The sequence below is a fragment of the Chaetodon trifascialis genome, chromosome 9 (assembly GCF_039877785.1).
Source record: "Chaetodon trifascialis isolate fChaTrf1 chromosome 9, fChaTrf1.hap1, whole genome shotgun sequence".
NCBI lineage: Eukaryota > Metazoa > Chordata > Actinopteri > Chaetodontiformes > Chaetodontidae > Chaetodon > Chaetodon trifascialis.
The window spans coordinates 29,153,038-29,173,752 of record NC_092064.1 but is presented as its reverse complement, the minus strand read 5'-3'; the positions used below and the strand labels follow the sequence as shown (position 1 = coordinate 29,173,752).

The 20,715-nt window shown below is 45.5% G+C and overlaps 1 protein-coding gene across 1 annotated transcript in view; it reads left to right on the top strand.

The window, feature by feature from the left end:
* Positions 1-14,934, top strand: part of plekhg2 (pleckstrin homology domain containing, family G (with RhoGef domain) member 2) — a 61,847-nt gene extending 46,913 nt beyond the window's left edge. Inside the window, exons 9-22 of the mRNA XM_070969737.1 lie at positions 4,029-4,211; positions 4,450-4,542; positions 4,757-4,843; positions 5,623-5,656; positions 5,853-5,951; positions 6,066-6,167; positions 6,506-6,552; positions 7,493-7,642; positions 7,962-8,087; positions 8,511-10,527; positions 10,663-11,164; positions 11,475-12,401; positions 14,362-14,608; positions 14,806-14,934. Of these exons, the coding sequence (XP_070825838.1) occupies positions 4,029-4,211; positions 4,450-4,542; positions 4,757-4,843; positions 5,623-5,656; positions 5,853-5,951; positions 6,066-6,167; positions 6,506-6,552; positions 7,493-7,642; positions 7,962-8,087; positions 8,511-10,527; positions 10,663-11,164; positions 11,475-12,401; positions 14,362-14,608; positions 14,806-14,934 (4,743 nt within the window). The remainder of the gene's footprint in view (positions 1-4,028; positions 4,212-4,449; positions 4,543-4,756; positions 4,844-5,622; positions 5,657-5,852; positions 5,952-6,065; positions 6,168-6,505; positions 6,553-7,492; positions 7,643-7,961; positions 8,088-8,510; positions 10,528-10,662; positions 11,165-11,474; positions 12,402-14,361; positions 14,609-14,805) is intronic.
* The last annotated feature ends 5,781 nt before the right edge of the window (positions 14,935-20,715 follow it).

Genomic DNA, 20,715 nt, shown 5'->3' with positions numbered 1-20,715 from the left:
ACCATCTTTGAAGCCGAATCTAGCAAGTACCCTGTATAAATATTCCCAACCCACCGAGTCAAATGCCTTTTCAGCATCTAGGCTGATTAAAATTGCGCTGATGTTTTCTGATGTAATATGACTCACCACCTGTAAAGTTCTCCTTAAATTATCCTGTGTCTGTCTGTTTAGTACAAAACCTGCTTGGTCCAAATCTACCAGCTCCGGGACAATGGACTCCAGTCTCCTAGATAGGATTGAAGCAAATAATTTATAGTCTACATTTAAGACTGATATTGGTCTGTATGAGCTGCATTCATTTTTATCTTTCCCTTCTTTCAGGATGATAGAAATAACTGCTTCCTTCCATGATTGGGGGGCTTCTCCTGTTCTCAGTGTATGGTTGAAACAGTTAAGCAGAACAGGTGTTATCTGTTGTTTAAATGTTTTGTACCACTCAGACGGATAGCCATCCGAACCTGGAGCCTTATTAGCTTTCAATCTCGAAATGGCTTTGTTCAGTTCTTCTGCCGTTATCTCAGTCATAATTTCTTTATTTTGTTGTTCTCCTATAGATGGCAAATCTAGCGAACTTAGAAAAGTCTCTATTGTTGTAATATCTACCATGGTCGGTTGGTTATATAGTTCTTTATAATATAGTTCGAAAGCATGTTGAATGTCCTCTAATTCACTGCAAACTTTTTGTGTCTTGGGGTTTCTAATCTTATAAATCATATTTTTCCCCCGCTGTTTTTGAATCCTCCAGGAGAGTAGTTTCATTGCCCTATGCCCTGTCTCATAATACTTTTGTTTAGTGAATTTAAGTTGTTTTTCTATTTCTTCATCGTATATACCATTTATATCCTGTTTAATTTTGTTTATTTTAATTAATATTTGTGGATCTCTTCGTTCCATGTGTCTAGTTTCTAATGACTTCATTTCCGCTTGTAGCTCTACAAGTCTTCTCTGTTTTTCCTTTTTACGAAAAGCTGTGAGGGCAATAATTTTGCCTCGAACAACTGCCTTTGCTGCGTCCCATAAAATATTTGGAGACACCTCCCCATTATCGTTATTTTGTAAATAAGTTTTAAATTCCTGTTGAATCTGTTTTTGAACTGTTTTATCATTTAAAATGCTTGTATTAAGTCTCCAAAGTGTATTTTTCCGTTGCTTAGTTAGGTGCAGGGTTAGGTACACCCCTGAATGATCGGATACATCCCTAATCCCAATTTTACAGTTCCTGACTCTGTGCCAGTCTGACTTATACATAAACAAATAATCAATTCGTGAGTATACCGAGTGACATGGGGAATAATAGGTGAATTGTTTTTCTCCTGGATGGGACTCTCTCCACACGTCTATCAGACCCAACTCTGTAAGCATCCTCTGAACTAGGATGGCGTTAGGACTTTTCTTTTGGCGCTGATTAGATGTGTCTAATTTTGGTTGCAGTTGGACATTAAGATCACCACCACAAATTAGAATTCCTCGTGTTTCTAAAACTATCAATTCAAACAATTTTTTGAAGAACATTTTTTTGCTCCCTGGGGGGGCATACACATTAAGTAGAGTTACTTCTTCATTGTCTAATTTACCCTTTACTAAAACGAATCTCCCTTCCTTGTCTTTCACTTCTGAAATAAATTCAAAATTTACTGCATTAGGGATCAGTATAGCCACTCCCCTCCTACGGGCTGATTTATGAGATGAGTAATAGGTATTTTGAAATCCAAATTTTTTAAATTTTTCATGTTCTGAAGAGGACAAATGAGTCTCTTGCCAAAAAACTACCTGCAGCTTTTCTCGTTTCATTTTAGCAATTATTTTACTCCTTTTGATCGGGTTATGCAGCCCATTGACATTTAGTGTGACTATCTTATATTCCTGATGATGCATATACTCTTTTCAACCTGTGTACACTTGTGTAACATTACCCATGATATCCCGAACAAGGACAGTGAACAAAAAAACAGCAGAACAAAAACCAAAGACTTCCAAGTCCGAAGTTCAAATAAAACCTCAAGTTGAGAGGGGATCCTCGTGTCCGTCGGGGGCCTCTCATCCCACAAAAATATTTAATTTCATGTTAAGTGTTTCCGTGATTGGTGCTGTAGTGTGTGTGTGTGTGTGTGTGTGTGTGTGTGTGTGTGTGTGTGAGAGTCAGAATAAACTACAGTGTGTGTGTTCATGGTGATGAAGGAACAACAGTGAGGCTCACTGATGTGTTTTTAATAGTTTTTGCTTGTTTTAAATCTGTTCCGCTGTTTTTCCAGCGTTAATTAACACTGAGCTGGACTCACACCACAGTTCCAGCTTGGAAACCTCAGCAGAATCACCAGAGACCTCATCGTTTTTATGGAAAAGACCCTCTGAAACCACATTGTCAGCATGTTTAAATAGCTTGAAATTGCTGTTGTGCTGCGTCATTTCTTTGGTGTACATAGAGAAAAGTACTGCAGATCAAACACAGCCCTGCAGGGCCCCTGTGTTTAGAACAACCTCATCAGTGCGTCTTCAACCAAAAGCCAGACCACAAGCCCCCCACCACCACCCCTGAGTCCAGAAGCCATTGCAGGACTTTGTGAATTTGTATTCTGCTAAAAGCCAAACTGAGATCAGAGACTGGGGTCCATGCTGACCGTCGTGAGGGAGGCGTCCTCAGCGTAGCAGCTTGTGGTGAGCAGACCTGCTGCTCCTGCCGGGCTGACAGCTTCTGGTCTGCTGTGAGCTCAGAAAACAAGATTCGTAGTCGGTGTTTAAAGTGAAAGTCGAGCCGTTTCCTGACACGTTGTGAAGACTGGGGCAGCTAACAGAGCTCTTTCCTCTCTGAGCCTCCGACCAGCTGAAGGTCAGCCGCTTGACCTTTAGGTGTCAAACTCTACAACTGCTGCGTTCCACAACTTCCCGACACGTGTTCACATGATTACACACACAGGAACGTGTTATTAACCCGTTCATCACGTGTGTTCGTCTGTCATTTCTGCTCTTTCTCTGCTTTGGTATTCGCTCTCTGACCTCGTTGACTGGTTTCAGTTTTTCACGTTTTCCTCTCACTCTGTTCCCATTGACTCAGTTTCATTAATTTCAGCTAAATTCAGTTCAATGTGGAAAAATTACAAAAGTTGTATAAAGCCTATTTATTGTTAATACCATTAATATCACATTATTGCATAGCCAGTAGATTTTCATCACGTCACTGCAGTTTTTCTTGGTCGATCTTCATCATTACTGTTGGCACAGCTGTGGCTGTACTGTTTGGGCTTCAGGTGTCCACAGGTGCCCTGCGTTGCAGGTGCATTACAGGCTGGGCTGCACACTGCAGGACACTTGCAGAAGCAGTCGAAGCAGCAGCTGAATTCCATCATTTAAAAGAAAAACTTCCTCTGATGTTTTAGTTCCCTTTGAGGCTTCCGTATTTTTTTTTTTCTTTTGACTTCTGAATCTGTTTTGAGGACGTTTTATGGTCCAGTAAGACAGCTGTTAGCTTACTGTCCAGTTCCACATCTCTCTACCGTCCTCCAGCTGCTTGTGTGAGGTCAAAGGTCGGCTCCACAGCTGGTGACCGCTGGTCCTTCAGCAGAGGAGCCGACTCATTAACACACATATCCAGGTCGTGTGTTTAGGAATCGTTCAGCAGCTCTTCTGGTGTCTGTGGCTGACCCGAGTTTCATAAGTTCAAACTAAAACCCCCCTGGGCTGACAAGCAGGAAGTGCACAGGTTTTGACCTTTGACCTCTCAGCAGCTGGGACTGGAGCGAAGCCTCGATGGAAGAGAGTTCGGATGGTTTAAGGAGTTGTTTTATTTTCATAAAAATTCTTTCCTGTTTGACTCTCGCTGTTTCCTGTACCCTGACTAACCTAAAAGCTCCAGGTTCTGGTGGTTCTTCAGGGGTCCCTTCATGAGAACAACTGGCCCCATGCTGAGACATCTCCTGTAATGTGTACATTAGCTCGTTCCTCCAGGCTCATTGTACCGATCAGGACCTTTGTTGCTTTTGAGAGTCCTCTGATTGACCTCTGACCTGCGACCTTTCACCCCCTCCTCACAGGAAATCGAGTCCCTGCTGGTGAACTGGAGTGGGCCGGACCTCAGCGGGTTTGGAGAGCTGGTTCTGGAAGGTTCTTTCAAGGTCCAGAGAGTGAAGAAGGAGAGAGCCTTCTTCCTGTTTGATAAGATGCTGCTGATCGCCAAGAAGAGGCTGGAACAGTTCGTCTACAGCACGCACATATTCGTACGTTCGACGCCTCGTCTTTCATGCATTGTTGTGGACGTTCTGCCTTAAACAACGATGAAGCTTTATTGTCTGATGATGGTCTAAATGCTGATGTCCACTGACCCATGAGTTCATGAAAGTGTGCAAAAGTATTTTGAATAATGGTCTCCGTTAACCTTCCTTTCGAGCCGTTCTTGTGACTTCTCGACATGTTTGTCCTCATGGCGCTCTCCATGTTCTTCTCTCTCTGCTGCAGTGTTGTAATCTGCTGCTGGTCGAGACTCTGAAGGATCCTCTGTGCTTCAGAGTGTCAGATCAGACGATTCCCAAGCAGCAGCACGTCGTCCAGGTGAGAGTCCTCAGCTCAGATCCGTCCGAGCTCTCAGCCGAGGCTTCGGGATCGGTTTGAGTTAAACATCTTAAAAACATGTGAAATGTTTGATGTTACAGCACAGAAACATGAACACATGAGAAATATTTCTACTTGCACTGAAGTATCAGTACAGTATCCACTTCATGTACCTGCTGTTTTCATGAGTTTAACACTCGTATTGTTACTGCAGACAAAGAACCAGGAGGAGAAGAGGCTGTGGGTGCACTACCTCAAGAGGCTGATCGTAGAGAACCATCCAGCTTCACTCCCACAGAAGGTAAGGAGGGAGGAGGGGAGGAAGGAAGGAAGGAAGGAAGGAAGGAAGGAAGGAAGGAAGGAAGGGAGGGAGGAAGGACAACCAGAGAAATGAGTCTCTAGATTCATGTTTTACTTGCAATCTAGGAATACGTCCTCACTGTTATTGTAAAACGTTAGCTGTAGTGCTAAGTTAGCTGTAGTTTTTCCTTGCAGTAGTGGTACTAGTTGTAGTAGTATCCTAGTTGTTGTTGTATTAATATTGTAGTATTCTTGCAGTGCTGATGCTGTTTGAAGCAGAAGTAGCTCTAACACTATTAATTGCGGTGTATTAATTGTACATTAGCTGTGGTACTTTTATCAGCAGTGGTACTGGTTGTAGTGGCAGTACTGGCAGTCATCAGTTGGACGTCTGTTCAAGTCTTCTGTTGGTCTTTGCTGCCACCTGCTGGTCATTTACACAAACTGTTCACCTGGAAACTGGATCCGTCAGATCAGTTGTTGATGTCAGTTTAGTCCACAGACAAAACTCCATTCATAAAATCACAGATTAAGAAACTGCCTCTTTGGTTTCTGTGTGAAATGTGAAGTGATTGTCTCTGTAGTGAATTTCTGTCTGTAAATATGATGTCAACAGTCCTGTGGGTCACTGACAGTACTGACCAATGGCGCCTCCTGCTGACGTCTGATTGGTTCTGGGACTGAGGGGGAGACGTTTCTCCTCAGTCTCTCAAGTTAAATTGAACTGACGTAAGAATATTTTGTCCCGATGACTCACTGAGCCGGTATCATTCTTTCCAGGCGAGGCAGGTCCTGGGAGACAATTTCTGTCAATGTGAGTTCACACACACACACACACACACACACACACACACACACACACACACACACACACACACACACACACACACATTCTGTCTTCTGTCAGCTTTAATAGATTCTTCCTGCCAGTTCTGTTCATGAGAATTTGATCCTTTATGCATTAATAAATGGCATGTGCATACGGAGTGACATCACTTCCCTTATTTCAGCTCCTCAGTTTGACCAGGACAAGCTGAAGAAGTCCTCCACACCATCCCGATTGGACGATATCCACGGCTACCACAGAGGCAGACGCCAATCAGGTCAGGGTTAGTCGCCTTTTACTCGTGCCGCAGATGAAAAGGAACTCAGTCAGTGTCCGTGCAGATTCACTCAGCAGGTGTGAAACACTGAGGGTCTCTTCGCTCTGTTTGTCCCTCCAGAGCCTCCAGAGCTGCTGATGTACACACCTGAGAAGTCCAGGAAGAGTTTGCCGCTACTGCTGGAAGGAAACCTGCCATACAAACGCACCAGGAGGCAGTCAGGTAGACAGAGACAGTTCATGAAAAAGTCAACTTTACCACAGCAATAAGACAGACAGACAGACAGACAGACAGACAGACAGACAGACAGACAGACAGACAGACAGACAGGAACAACTGTCCCCCAGACGCCGGCTCAGGGTCCACACAACCCACACTTCAGACATCCAGATGTTCAGCTGAGCCAGCTGTGGTACAGGGTTCATGACACGATGGAGATCTTTCCTCCTCATAGCTGAGAGGAAAAGCTCAAAGTTTTCATGAGATGTATGTTATAGTAATGAAAAGAGAATTCAGGGACGTCGTTATAACAGCATTAAAATTCTTTGTTTCTTTTCCAGCTCCAGCTAAAGACATCGAAGCAGCGTTTCATCCCAACGGTGAGAAAGTTTCACACACAGTCACACTAACGAGGCAGCTTCCACCAAAAACTGAGTATTTACAGGCGGAGCTGTTTGTCTGTTCAGTGACTGATAAACTCGACACTCAGGGGTTAAATTTAAGTATTTTCTCAGCAGTAAAAGTTACAGAGAACATAATAACATGTGATCGTCAGTAAAAACAGTGCTGCTTTGTTGAGTTGTTAAATTAAATTTGTTGGTATCATTACAGAAAATTACAGCCTGTGCATTGTGGGATGTCAGGACCTCATGATTTATTAGTGATGTTTCTGTCAGTGTGAGCAAAGGTTTGGTTTTGGCAGAGCTGCTGATTCAAAACACGAGACCAGATCTGCTCCGCTGATTCAAAGGGATTTATTTTTGTCCAAGTGTGAATGCCAAGTTGTTAAGAGGATGTCAAAATATCATAACAACCTGATAACAGCTCTGTCTCTCTGCTCCCACCCACCTCTTCATCCGCCATGCTCTTCTTCTTCTCTTCTTCCTGGAATCCTGCAGCTTTGAAGGTAAGAAATGCATCAGTGCTTTCATGCTCCACTGACTGTGAAAGACATCTGGCATGCTCCTGTTTGTTTTGGAGTGTTGCGCCAGCTGTTAGTCACAGACTGATGTGGTTCAGATCCTCACAGTCAACCGGCAGCTTCCTTACTGACATGGATAATATAAACGTTAAGCTTATTTTTAACAAGTGGATTTCCATCCAAAAACTGATCTTGAGTCAATTACCCATCGTGTTGAGGGCCGTTGTCATTATCACTTATAACTAACTGACATGTCATGAAAAGGGGACTGGACTGAGGAAGGATCTGGTTCAGGAGTCAGTGTATTGCTGACGTAAACACCAGCCAACATGGTGGCCGTGCTTTCTCGGCCCTGGCAGTGGTCGTCTTTTAACGCTGCCTTCACGGTTTGTTGATGTTCCTGCAGCAGGCGGGCAGCGAGGGCGAGCTGTGCCAGGCAGACAGTCTGGGATCAGCAGGAAGCAGCAGCACACTCGCGTCCTCCGTCATCGAGGTGGAGGCCGAGAGGCCCGGACCTGGCCTGATGTCACAGCTGCAACCAAACCAAGAGGAGGAGGTACTTTACTGTGACAATGACATTAGATTACATGACTTTATATTCATATTTATGTATTACTGCTTGACTGCTGTGATGACGCTAAATTAGAGGAGACTGGATGTGACATAACGTGACCTGACTTCATTATATTGTTTTATATTAGAGTACATTAGAGTCGATCATAAAGATGGTGTACAGAGATAAATGTTTAAAACTGGCCTCAATCTAAAGCCATTGCCATCTTTAACTTGAAAGATGTAAAAAGACTTCTGCGTGTTTTAGTTCTAACAGTATTTTATCGTATTCAAATGTATTTTTTCCACTCTGTTCGGATGAGGAGGAAGAAGAGGACTTGACCCCCCTCAGCCCTCCCCCCACCCTGTCCATTACAGAAGAGATCCTGGAGTTCATCAACCAGAGTAGAGCCAGAGAGGGACTCGCTGCCATTCACACTGACACAACGGTGAGCTACACCCAAACAGCTTAAAGACCTGCCGGCGGCCCCTAGAGGCCGTCATGTGCTTTAAATACCAAAGAATAAAGTTTTGCACAAAATGAACAAAGTTCGTTGTTCTTAGCGTCTTGTCAGTAGTGAGACGTCTTAAATCTCACAAGTTTATCAAATTTGGGTTCATCAGGGGAGCATGAATAGGCTCAGTAGGTTTAATGTAATGTGCCTTCTAGGTGGTGATATTTATTAAATGTCTGGTGATAGCATTGTGGAAAGGTTCATCCTCTCTGCACCATGAATTGGTGATATATGTAATTTGGTGCTGATAGACGTCTTCCAAAAAGTCTCTTACGACATCTACCTGTTCGACTACTATTCAGAGCAGAGTTCATGATTGACTCATTCTAAAACACCTTTGTTTTACTTTTCTTCCAGGAGCAGGTCTCAGATCAGCCCAAAGAGAGTCCATCTAACCAGACCAACTTCACCTGTCCACTGCCCCCAGTTGCCTGCCCCTCCAGCCCAGAGCAAAGACCCACAATGCAACAGGAACAGGAGTGCGCAGAGACGGAGGATGACAGTGCTCTCCAAAGTCAGACTGGTGGTTCTGAAGAGGACAGTGGAGTTGAGAGACTTGATGAGACAACAGCAAATGAAGAAATCCCAGATGCTACAAGTCAAGTGGAAAAGGCAGTTGAGGCGGATGGGGAGACACAAGGAGATGTCATTGAAAAAGGGAAAGAGGAGAATAAAGGAAATAATGAAGAAGAGGAAGAGAGCATGATCCCTGCCCCCACATCAGATCTTCATCCCTCCTCAGCAGAGGAAGGAGGCGAGAACAGCAGTGGTTGTCACTCACCCAGGGAGGAGGCGAACACTGAGGACGCCACCTCCTCCGCAAATCCAGATCTCCTTCACTCCAACCAGAGACGCCATCCACCCACGAGAGGCTCTCACCTCACCAAACGTGACAAGAAGATCATTGAAAAGATCAGGAGTTATTACGAGGCAGCAGCCGAGGCCAAAGAGGATGAGGCAGGGGAGGAAGATGAACAGGGAGAAGGAGTAGCATCAAGAAGGAGAAACAGTTTCTCACAAATCCCATCTGGCTTGGTGAAGGACTCAGTCTCACGCTTTGATGTGGGTGGACCCCAGGGGGAGCCAGAGAGTCGACCGTCCAAGGATGAAACAACTGAAGCAATCGATAGGGAGACTGCTCCAGAGTCCCATCCCCCCCCTGACCCAGCCTCTTTCCAGACTCCACTCTTGACAGATGCAGAGAATGATGGGCAGACAGATAAACCAATCAGCTGCCTGGATTTTGAGGCAGAGGGCCCAATCAAGTCACCAAACTCTAACTTCATGCTGGACAAAGAGACCCCAAACCAAGTGGGTCTGACCCTGCAGTCGAACCCAAACAGCCCTGTTGGAGAAGAGGCTGAGATACATGACAAAAATGGAAAGGTCTGCAAAGGACCACTGGAGGAAGGACTGGAGGCAAAGCAGGAGGGGGGGGCAAGTGTTGTGGCTACTGAGCAGCAGGGTGGAAATTCACTGCAAGACATGAGACCTTCTTTTACCAAACAGTACAAGTGCAGAGATGGAACAACCAAAACCAGTGCTGGAAACCATGCTGTTATGAACGGGAATGAACCTAACCCAACAAGCCCAGCAGAATTGAATAGAAGCCACAAAGAAACCTCTACACCTTTGCCACCTACAGAACAACAGCAAAAAACTGAGACCAAAACTCAATCGTCTTGGACTACAACCAAACACAGAGAGCTGGCCAAGGCCAGAGTGAACCTTGAGGGTCTTCCCAGTCAGATAAATGTAGGACGATGGTCCCACCACTCCAGAATTGTCACAGTGAACCGTGCTTTATTTGAGGGCATGGGATCAGACGTGGCTGGTATTGGGTTATTTGAGGCCAGCCCTGTGGTGGACCCCATGTTGATGGAGAACTCAGAGCGTATTCTAAGCAAGGTCCAGACATTGGCCCAGATGTACAGTGCCAAAGCCAGCACCATGAAGGTCCCACTGCATCAAAAACGGGCCAGCACTGTACGTAACCCATCCTGGAGCTCAGGTAGACTGTCTGGACACTTAACTCAGACCCAGACTAGGAGTCAGACACAGGCTCAATCTCAGGCTCAAACAAAGACCCTGACTGAGTATCAACAACTAAACCAAATGGAAAAAGGTCAATCAGATACTCACACCGAGAAATATAGAACCCAAACTCAGCCATTTCAGAGCCAAACCACAACACAAACCAGGCAGCAATCGCAGATCCAAACAAAATGCCAGAAGTGGAGTCAGGCAAAGACACATTACCAAATGCAGAACCAGACAAAGACTTACAGCCAGCACCAGACCCAAACCATGAGCTGGCAGGACCAAACGATCCAGGAGGAGAGGACAATCAAGAGTGCAGAGAGCCTGACAAATGGTACGTGGCCTTTCTAAAACTACTGTCAGACTAGGTAACATTAATGCCCTAGAACCATGCAGCTCCATATTTTAGCAAGTGATGTCTTTGTGGTCAATTTCAGTCCATTTCTGAGATTTGTTCTCTATTGTCTAGATTTCCAGGAGACAGTGATGACTCCCTGTGAACCTCTGCTCGTTGGCCATGTGCTTGTCAGAGAGCAGCTAACTTCAGCCTGTCACCACCAGACAAATGGATTCACCCTCTCTAGGCCCAGGGACTTCATCTCTGCCTTGGCCAAAGAAAGAGACTCCGGTGTGAGCTGTACATCAGATGACAACTCCCAGACTTCCACCACGCCTGAGGAAAGTCCATCCATCTCTCTAAAAGTTCAGCCATCCAGCAGGTACACCTCCACGGATGCATCCTTGGCTTCTGCAGTATCCAAGAACCAGCTCAGACCACAACCTGAGGATCAGCGCTCCTCAATGTGCTGCTCTGCCAGTAATGGTCCCCTGATGTCAGCCATGACATTAGACTGTAGAGTCACCGAGTTCAGGGACTCCTGCTCTACCTCTTCCACAGGGCAAGATGACGCCTTGGGTCAAAACGGGGACATTTATTCAGATACTGAAGGGACAACCAAAGAAAGAGAGAGGTGAGTGAATAATATTTACACAATACAGAGGTGGTAAAATGACCAAACAGCAAAATGAGCTCAAAGGTAGGAATAGAAATGGCTGCTATTGTGGGAGTATCAGTGATAATTATACTGAATTGTGGCTTGAAAGGTGCAAAGATGATCTTTTGACTTCTATTGTAAATAAAGAATTTATTCAAAGGTGAAATTGGAAAGAGAGAACTTTTTTTGGAAAATTTAAACAAGAACAGCTTTAGCAGCTTTTTCCTCTTTAGCCTGGATGTATTTTCCAAAGGCATAATTTTATTCTACTCCTGGTTTTCTGCAGGTCCAAGCTGAGCCGTGGATGCCTGGTTGACTCAGTGAGAGAAGACTCAACCTCTGTAGACATCATTACCCAGCAAGCACACTCTGAGTCAAACCTCTCTGCTCACAGCATGCCACCGTGGGAAATTTCTAAAGATGGAGATGAGCAGGACAAATATAAGCAGGGTATACCAGCTGCACGAGATGTACAAGGCACACATGTACCAGAATGCAAAACTTCCACGGGGCATAATGACATCAAAGATGCGTCAACCAAAGATGTGCAGAGTATTCATACAGAGCCTGAATACTTGGTTTGCACAGGACCCAGGGATGGAGAGGCATCCTCAGGAGAGCTGGTAGCATCTACGCAGAGACTGGCTGCAGAGTACAGCGGGTCCACCATGCCCACTCACCCAGGACTGGTTGCAGAACAGGCCGATAGAGGAACTCTGTACCTGGTGGAGGGAGGCGCCACAACCCTGGGTTTGTCTGGAGGGTCGAAGAAAGATGAGCCCCAAAGTGAGCAGATGAAATTAAATGAGACAAAGAATGATCACTCTTCATCACAATCGAGGATGATTCTACAAGGTTCAACATTGATCTTTACAGGACAGCCAACTTATGACAGATCCTCAGGAGAACTGGTTGTTTCACTGCTGAGCCAACCCTCACACATGACCTTTGACCCCTCACAGGATTCTAGTTGTACAATCACAGAAACCCCTGGGGATCACAAAGGACAGGCAGCACCAAGTCCATCATCAATGGCTCACAACTCAGAACCGAATCTTACCCAGCCACGACTTCCATCAGTTCAGAATATGGACTTTTTACCAACGTTCACGAGCCAGAGGCCACCAGACCTGCCCACTACCATGGGTAAACGGGCTCTGTCTAACACCAGGAATATCACTAACCCTAACACCACTCCGAATGAACATAACAGGTACGTCTTTGGCAACCCTAACCCTAACCCTAAGATTACCTCCAGCCCAGACAGGCTTTTCAATTTTAGCACCGAACATAACACAGTAAGACTTTTACAGTCATTGTAATCACTTCAATTGGATTCTAAAATAAACAGCAAAGGTGTCCAAATGAAGTTTGATTCACTCTTTTGCCTTTTTCTATCCTGTGCAAACTTGTTTTAATCCACAGTTTATCCCCCTTTGTGTCCTTGATGTTTTTTGATAAAGCAAAATGTTAAATATAGAAATCTATTAGCATTTAATGTGGGTGTTTTTGTGATAAGGGTAAGCAAGGCCACGTGTTCTTTAAAGAATGTGCCCAAGGGCTGCGCTGCTCATGCCAGAGATTAATAACTCAGTATGGAATGTCATGGGGCTGCACGGTGGCGCAGCAGGTAGTGCGCGTGCCTCACAGCAAGAAGGTTGCCGGTTCGATCCCCGGGTCAGGCGGGGCCTTTCTGTGTGAAGTTTGCATGTTCTTCCCGTGCATGCGTGGGTTCTCTCCGGGTACTCCGGCTTCCTCCCACAGACCAAAAACATGCTCATTAGGTTAATTGATGACTCTAAATTGTCCGTAGGTGTGAGTGTGAGTGTGAATGGTTGTTTGTCCTTGAATGTGGCCCTGCAATCGGCTGGCGACCAGTTCAGGGTGTACCCCGCCTCTCGCCCATTGTAGCTGGGATAGGCTCCAGCCCCCCGCAACCCCGAAAGGGATAGGCGGTATAGATAATGGATGGATGGATGGAATGTCATCTTGGTTTGTCATTGGTAGGAAATTTGCCTTCAGCCATATCAGTGAGCTGTGTTACACTTTGAGTCTTTTTACGTGTGTGGGCTGATAACAAGTTTAGAGTTTTACCAAGCTAAAGGAACAGTAGCTGGTAGAAAACAGAATCAACAGCACAGAAGCAACTGTGGCTTTTTATTTTCCAAACTCAACCTTTTGAGCCCTGGGTATCATTTTCTGTTTTAGAGGTTTTATAGAGTTTCAGAATTATAAAAAAACAGTGACAAAACTGTACTGCTTACTGCACTGTAAACCATGATGTATTACTCAATCCCTTTCTCCTAGTCGGAGCTATGACTCCACAACCTCTCTGAGCTCACATGAGCCCAACGGAGACAATAGAAATATAAAGGATCGCTCTGTTTTAAATGCTACATATGGTGTCAATGATATTTGTGTCATGCATCTGGACCAGAGCACCAGCAATGGCTCCCATACAATATTCTCTTCATTAAATTACACTTTGTAACATGACCAGATGACAGACAGATGTTACCACAGCAGTATCTCTCTTTTTAAAACAATAACCAGCTTGTGAGTTCAGTCCACGGTCTCACTTTCCACTTTGCACCTCTTCACATGATCAGTCCTCTCTCATGGTGGACAAACCCAACAGACCCCAATACGCATGGATAGGTGGAACAAGTATAACCCATAAACCACTATACTTCACTCGCACACTACCCAGGACCTCCTCAGCCGATTGTGCAATGGGGGCAGTCTTTTTTTTATGTACAAAGTTACTCATATGCAGTGTCTTAGCCTCCACCTCTTTATTGCCCATTAAACTCCCACAGCATTCTCAGCTTCTTCCTGTTTTGATACAAGGTCTGTAGTTTTGACAGGAAACAATTCAGATTGCTTCTGATTCACCCACTGAGATCTGAACTGTGGTCGAAACTGAGATTGAAACTTCAGAAGTATCATTCAGGTGATATTTCAAAAGAGGCAGAGTAGAGAAAATCAAACAATCAATGCGTCAGAACCAACCGATCAATCAAAAATGTTTTTCTCAAACGCAATGTCAAGTAAGATGTGGATACAGCTGCCATGTTTATGATTATTCAGTCCTTTTTGTCTTTATTCTGTAATGAAAACACATCCTGTCACTCGAAGTAAACCACTGTTAATAATCTGCGCTTCTCTGTCAGTTCCAGGGAAACATACCAGCAGGCCGATGTTTCCATTTCCAGCCTCCCTTCGGGCACCTGCCAGTCCAGACCCTCCTCGGAAACATCCAGCCTGGTGGAGAGACCTAACCCAGCTATTGCCATCTCTGCCCAGGACACAGACCACACCACAGCCCCCTCAGCCTTCACACCCAGCCTCAGACATAGCTCCCCTTCCCCCATTAGAGCTTTCCCTTCCTCCTCCTCCTCCTCCTCGTCCTCTGTCCAGGCACCCCCTCATTCCTCACCATTTAGGATTGTTCCAGCATCATCTGCTGAAGATACCTCCCTGAACACTGTCTCCGGGGCTCTTCCCTATTTTTCTTCTACTCCCTCTTCTGGGAGGGGTTCCTCAATGCAAGCCCCCCCTGCCTCCTCTCCCACACCCTTCTCTTCTTTCATCCCCTCTTCCTCTTCTTCTGGAAGATCTTCATCCATAAGAGCAGGTCCTCCTTCCTCCCCTACCCCGTCTTCTTCTCTCCGCTCTCCTCCATGTTCTTCCCCCATCCCTTCTTCCTCTGCGTTCTCCAGATCCATAGCTGCCTCCTGCATTAGCCAGTCGATCAGTCAGAGTATGGCAAGAAAGAACTCTGGCCTCCAACAAGCCCCACCAATGAACACAGTAAATCAAAGCCCCTCCTCTCATCTACGCCGCCGCCCCCCCTCACCTAAACTCCCTGCTGGTCAGCAGGGTCCCAGCATGCCTGCACACACCCAGCAGGGGTGCACTCAAGATGGTTACCAACATCCAGGTTGTCCGCCATCCTCACATTGGTCGTCTTGCCCTTCTCCATCTCTCATGCAATCATCTCCTTCCTCTCTTTCCCTGCGCTCTCCCTCACCATCTATGAGTCTGGCCCACCATCAGCTTCCCTCCTCTTCCCCCGCTTCTCCTCGGCCCTCATTCATTCACTCTAAAAGCAACGCATCACAGAATGCAAACAACAACAATAACAACGTAAGCTTAGCTGCTGCAACCACAGCCATCAGCACTGTAAGTAATACCAGCAGCTGTAGCATTAACCGTGCCATCAGTAATGGGGGTTGGTCAGTAAGTCCGCAGAAAGCACCAATGGCTAATGGTAGCGCTAACACTCCAGTAATGCAGCAAACCCATGATCCTCTCTGGTTGGGGTCACACAACCGTGTAGCTCGACCTTTTTCTGCATCCGAACCCAGCTCGCGAGTTCAGTCTCCATCTCCCTCTCCAACCTCTGCCCCCTTTGCTCGCCTCTGCTCCCCACCCCCTCAACATAATTACTCCTCCCCCATGGCAAACAAACCTCCCCACCCCCGGAGCGCACGGGTCGGAGGTGCAAGTTCCCATAATCCACTAGGACTCACTTTGGAGCTAAACAGGGCCTCTTCAGCAAGCTTGGCATTTGGGCAGTCTTCCTCATGTCTGAGCCCTCGGATCCTGTCCCCGCCTCCTATTGGCGTGTCAATGAATGTTTGGACAAATAATGTTGCAGCACCTCAACCTAGAAACCCTAGACATGCTTCCTCTTCTCCATCTCCTTCCTTTTCTTCCTCATTGGGCTCACCGACACTGGAGAATGCCTCTTTCCCTACTTCCTCATCGTCTGTGTTTCCAATGCGTAGTTCAAGATCTTCCTCCCCTTCTGCACCCTGTCCTCCTGCACCCCAAACAACCTCTCAAACCCTCCGCAGGTCTTTCTCCTCCAACCTGGCTGACACACCCCCTAGCCCAACCCGGAGCAACCCTAGTGGACTGCGCCGCTCTTGGGTAGAAAGCAGCCGCAGGTCCCTTGGTTTTAGTGGTAGTGGGCGAGGGTCCTTTGACCAGCATGAGTCCTGTCCAACCAGTCCAAGGAGTGGATGGTCCTCATACGGCAGCTCACCATCCTGCCTCAGCCCTCGAGCTGGGCTTCAATCCCCACTCTTACCTAGCAGGCTTACACCAGGGAAGGGCACCCTTGGGGGGCAGCATTTCACCAGTGTGCCCTGGCCAGATGTACGAGAGCTTTCAAACAAATATAATGGAACTGATAACCTTGATACAAGTGCCACTTCCACCAACATCGCCTCCTCTCCCTCCCCTCTCTCCTCACTCTCTCACACCCTCCTCTCCTCTCCATCAGACAGCCAGACAGACTGGGGAGACCCACAGCTAGAAGAGGGTAACTGTCGTAGCCAGCTGATCTGCGCCTATGTTGCCCGGCCCTCCCATGAACAAAACCTCTCCACCTCATGCGTGCTTCTCTCCTCAGGCCTGACCTCCCCTCCAGTTTCCCCCTTCCAGCACCACAACTACCAATCCCAAGTTAAACCACAGCCTCAGGTCCAAATCTCCAACACAACACCTCCTATGCCCCCAAGCCCTTCCTCCTTGCCCTCAAGCTCATCACCACTTCATTATGGCCATTCATCTCCAACCAAACAGGGGAACCAGAAGACCAGTTATGCCACCACGGTCAACCTCCAGATCGCTGGAAGTGGCCGAATAACTTGCTTCAGCACTGCCCAAGTCAGTCTGACCCAAACCCTGCAGGGTGGAGCCGGAGCTGGAGGACCAGGACAGGGGCAGATGACAAGAAGAGTGAGCATCAATGGACTTTCACATCTTCCGTCCCCTCTTCCTCAGAACATCAACAGGCTATGAAAGAGTCTTTTTTTGTGGCCCAACAAGTCAAGAAGGGCGAACAGAAAAGGTGATCGAAAGAAAAAAGGCATTAGAAAAGACTGTAAATACACCCCATACCGCCAAGACACAAAGTCAAAAGACACAAAGTTGTGTCACTACTGGTTTCTAGTCTGGTTTCAGTGGTCCAGACCTCCAGAGCTATTCCCTGGCTTGTTGTTAAACATGAACACCCCTTACGCCATGAGTCCACCACGCTGAAAATGATCTTCCTCAAATGGGAGTGTACTTCCACTTGGGAATAATCTCACATCTGAGGGACTTAATGAATGTTGTCAATCTTATTCAACACTGATTTTAAGTCATTCCCCTCGGCCTGATAGGATGTGTTTTGGGTCACTTCAGACTACAAGCTGAATCTTGGTGACTTCTGGAAAAGCGCAGGCAACCTTCCAAGAATGAAAATTCTACCTGCACATGGCTCATAGTTTTCAATCTGGATTTGTGACTTTGAATGGATGCTAATGGAATAGCTTTAAAGATCCTAATATAAAAGTAAAGAAATATGGTGAGTGAGGAAATGAGTCACTTAGCTGTGATATTGCTTGATGAGCACCCAAAATCCTTAATGTCCACCAGCAGATGCGATGAATTCGAAGAGGTGGCAGTCTAAAGATCAGATTCACGAAGCTTCCACAGAGCTCAGTTTCTGAGCTGTGGAACAAGTCATTTTAGACACTTTTGTAGTAGACATTTAACTCTTTTAGCATTTAATGAGCTGGAGTGCATCCATTTTTGCTAATCCTGCAAGCGCAGACATGTTGAAGGTGTCTAACCAGTGCTATATGCAATCACAGTTACTTAATGTATTATTATTATTTTTGTTATTATTTGGTTTTTTTGTTCTTTCTCTATTTTTTTTTTTTAAATAATCTGTTGAACAAACTTCATTGTCTGGCTATCTGAGGCCGGTGTTTAATGTCGGTGATAACTGTGGTTATTAATAATCTTCTTTTTAACCATTTTATTATCTGTTTTTATTTTATTGTTTATTTATGAAGTTAGTCTTATTCTCTTTGGCACTTATTGTCCTTAAAGTAATGTTGGTATTTTGCACAGTGTCCTCAGCTCTTGGGTGCATGCATCAGGTGTGTGTGTGTGTGTGTGTGTGTGTGTGTGTGTGTGTGTGTGTGTGTGTGTGTGTGTGTGTGTGTGTGTGTGTGTGTGTGTGAAATGACGTGTCTGGGAAGTTCTCCTTTAACCTCAGACCAAGCCAAATATCTGTGTTTTAGTGCTGTGTTTGTTCCCACTCTGATGTACTCAGGTGGTTTGTGGACTTTGCGCTCTCCCCTGTTGTCAGTGTCCTTCAGAAACCTTCATCTTGAGCTTCACTGGGTTTTCAAACGTTCTAACAGAAAGTCAACCAGCTGGAAGATGCTGCACACAATGACAGGATTGACTTTGTAGTAGTTTTGGCAACACACGGGTAACGTATCGACTTTTTCGTATGATTTCCGTAATGCATAAGGCTTATTGTCCGTCAATAAAAACACATGTGTTTATGCCTCTACACCTTCATGATCTGTGTTTCCTGTTGACAGAAAACACTCTTTACATTTCCTCTTGCAGTGAGCACATCCACGAAAACATCTGAGGAAACACGAATGAGCTGATTTGATACCAGATTCTGTCAAAATCAAACTAGTTAAAGACGCTCATGGCATCTTTTAAAATCCAATTTTATGGATTACTGAAAGTGTGATTTTATGCCAATTAAAAATTCAACAAGAGCATTTTTTGAAGTAAAAATGAATAAAATAACACTGTAAAACTCGCGGTTGTAAAGTGTTGATTCGGACGGCAAATCTAAAAAAATAAAGGGATGTGTGGTGTCTGCAGGGCGCTGCTGACAAACTGGAGAGATCGCTCGTTTTTTGGGAGATGGTGAAAAGGGAAATATTAAGTAAATCTGCATCCAGTATTCCTCATAGAGTCAGTGAGATGTTTGGAAAATAAAGGTATGTGGTGCAAAATCAGAATGAAGTGAGTTTTTATTCACTGTGTGTTTATTGGCAGTGTGATGGTGCGCAGATGAGGAAACAACCTTTTTCATGGAGTCTTCTTCTGCTGTGTCATTTGTTTTAGCTTGTTTGTCTCCACCCATGACTCCACACCATCAATCATCTGTCACATTTCTTGATACTGAACCATTGTGAGTCACACAGTCCCAAACTAGGCTTTGCAGGAGGTCTGATGGTGCCTCTCAGAGAACGGCTGGTAGACGAGCAGCGGCCTTGCACGTTTGGTTTCGCTGCGAGCTCAGATCAGACTTTGTGCTGAGTGGCTGCGCTCTAACCTTATCAGCGAGGTCGCGCTCTGCAGGTATTTTATCTGTCTGATAAGTGCAGCATAGTTTTGCTTTTGGTTTACAGCCGACGTGAAGACGTTGACCGCAGCTTTCTTTCTTTCTATCTATCGACCTGCAGTTTATTCTGTTCTCACAGGACGTCTCTCAAGGTAACTACTCGTCTTTAGTAGAGCTTCTACTGGTTTGCAGTTCTGAGCTTCTCTGTAGACGTGTACTTACCAGACATGTTGACAGATAAGGGAGCTTCATGCATTAAGACTTAATATGATTTAGAAACCTCCATTTTTTCTGGTGAGAATCCATCAAGTCACTGCACTGGAAACACCTCTGCACGCTAACCGTCGTGAACCATGCTGTGTTGTTTTTACACTTTTTCTGAACGAACGAGACAAAACATGTTCATCATTGAGCTTTTCAAGCTGCTTGTAGGTGGACTTTGTTTCCTTTGGACAGCACTTGGGCAAGGTGTTTCCCCCTGTTTTCCTGTCTTTATGCTAAGTGGTTGGAATACATTGGCAGCCAGACAGGTACACGTGCCACATGACTGCAATGTAGCTGGTTCAAGTCCAGCTTTGTCTCTCTCCCATGCTTCCTGTGTGCCTCTGACTTGTTCAAAAAAGCCCAAATTCCCCAAGAAATAATTATGAATAAATTAATAAAGATATGAGAGTGGTATCAGTGGTCAGCGTAGCAGCAAATGTCAAAGTATTCCTTTAATATCGGGTACAGAAGATAAAATATTCCTTTATTAGTCCCACAGTGGGGAAATTTCCAGAAGCTTTTATGAAAGTTGATCTTGATGTCAATGGTTTCCAGAGGATTCTTATGATTTTAATGACCTCTTCTCTTTCCTGTAACATGTGTGCTGCAGACTTACAGTAGATGATACCTGATTCCTCCACTTTCTCTATTCCACCTACACTTCACATGAAATTCAGCATTACCTATTACTCAAACCTGAGAGTGTTTCTCCAGTAAAGTCTAGGAAGGAAGTCTCAGGAAAAACAGTCATGGAATTTCCCGCTTCTTATTTTCTTTCCCACATGCATGTCGACCAATCTGCAAACTCTGGTTATCAGCGGCGCTCATTTTCCAGCAGTCAGTCTGCATAGTTGTCAGATACGTATCCCCGAGCCAGACGGGACCAAACATCCGGCCCCCGTGCTTCATTTCAAGTCGCTGTGGGCTGGAAGTATCCCTGCAGTATAATCCATTTTGCAGATGTCCATTGAGTATTTTCAGCGCTTCAGCTCGCCATCATGCAGCCTTTTGCTTTAGCACTATGTTTTCACAACTGTAGAACAGCCGTGCTCCAACGCAGAGGCACAACTGAGTGCACACTCTATTACGATCCGCTGTTTGGCTC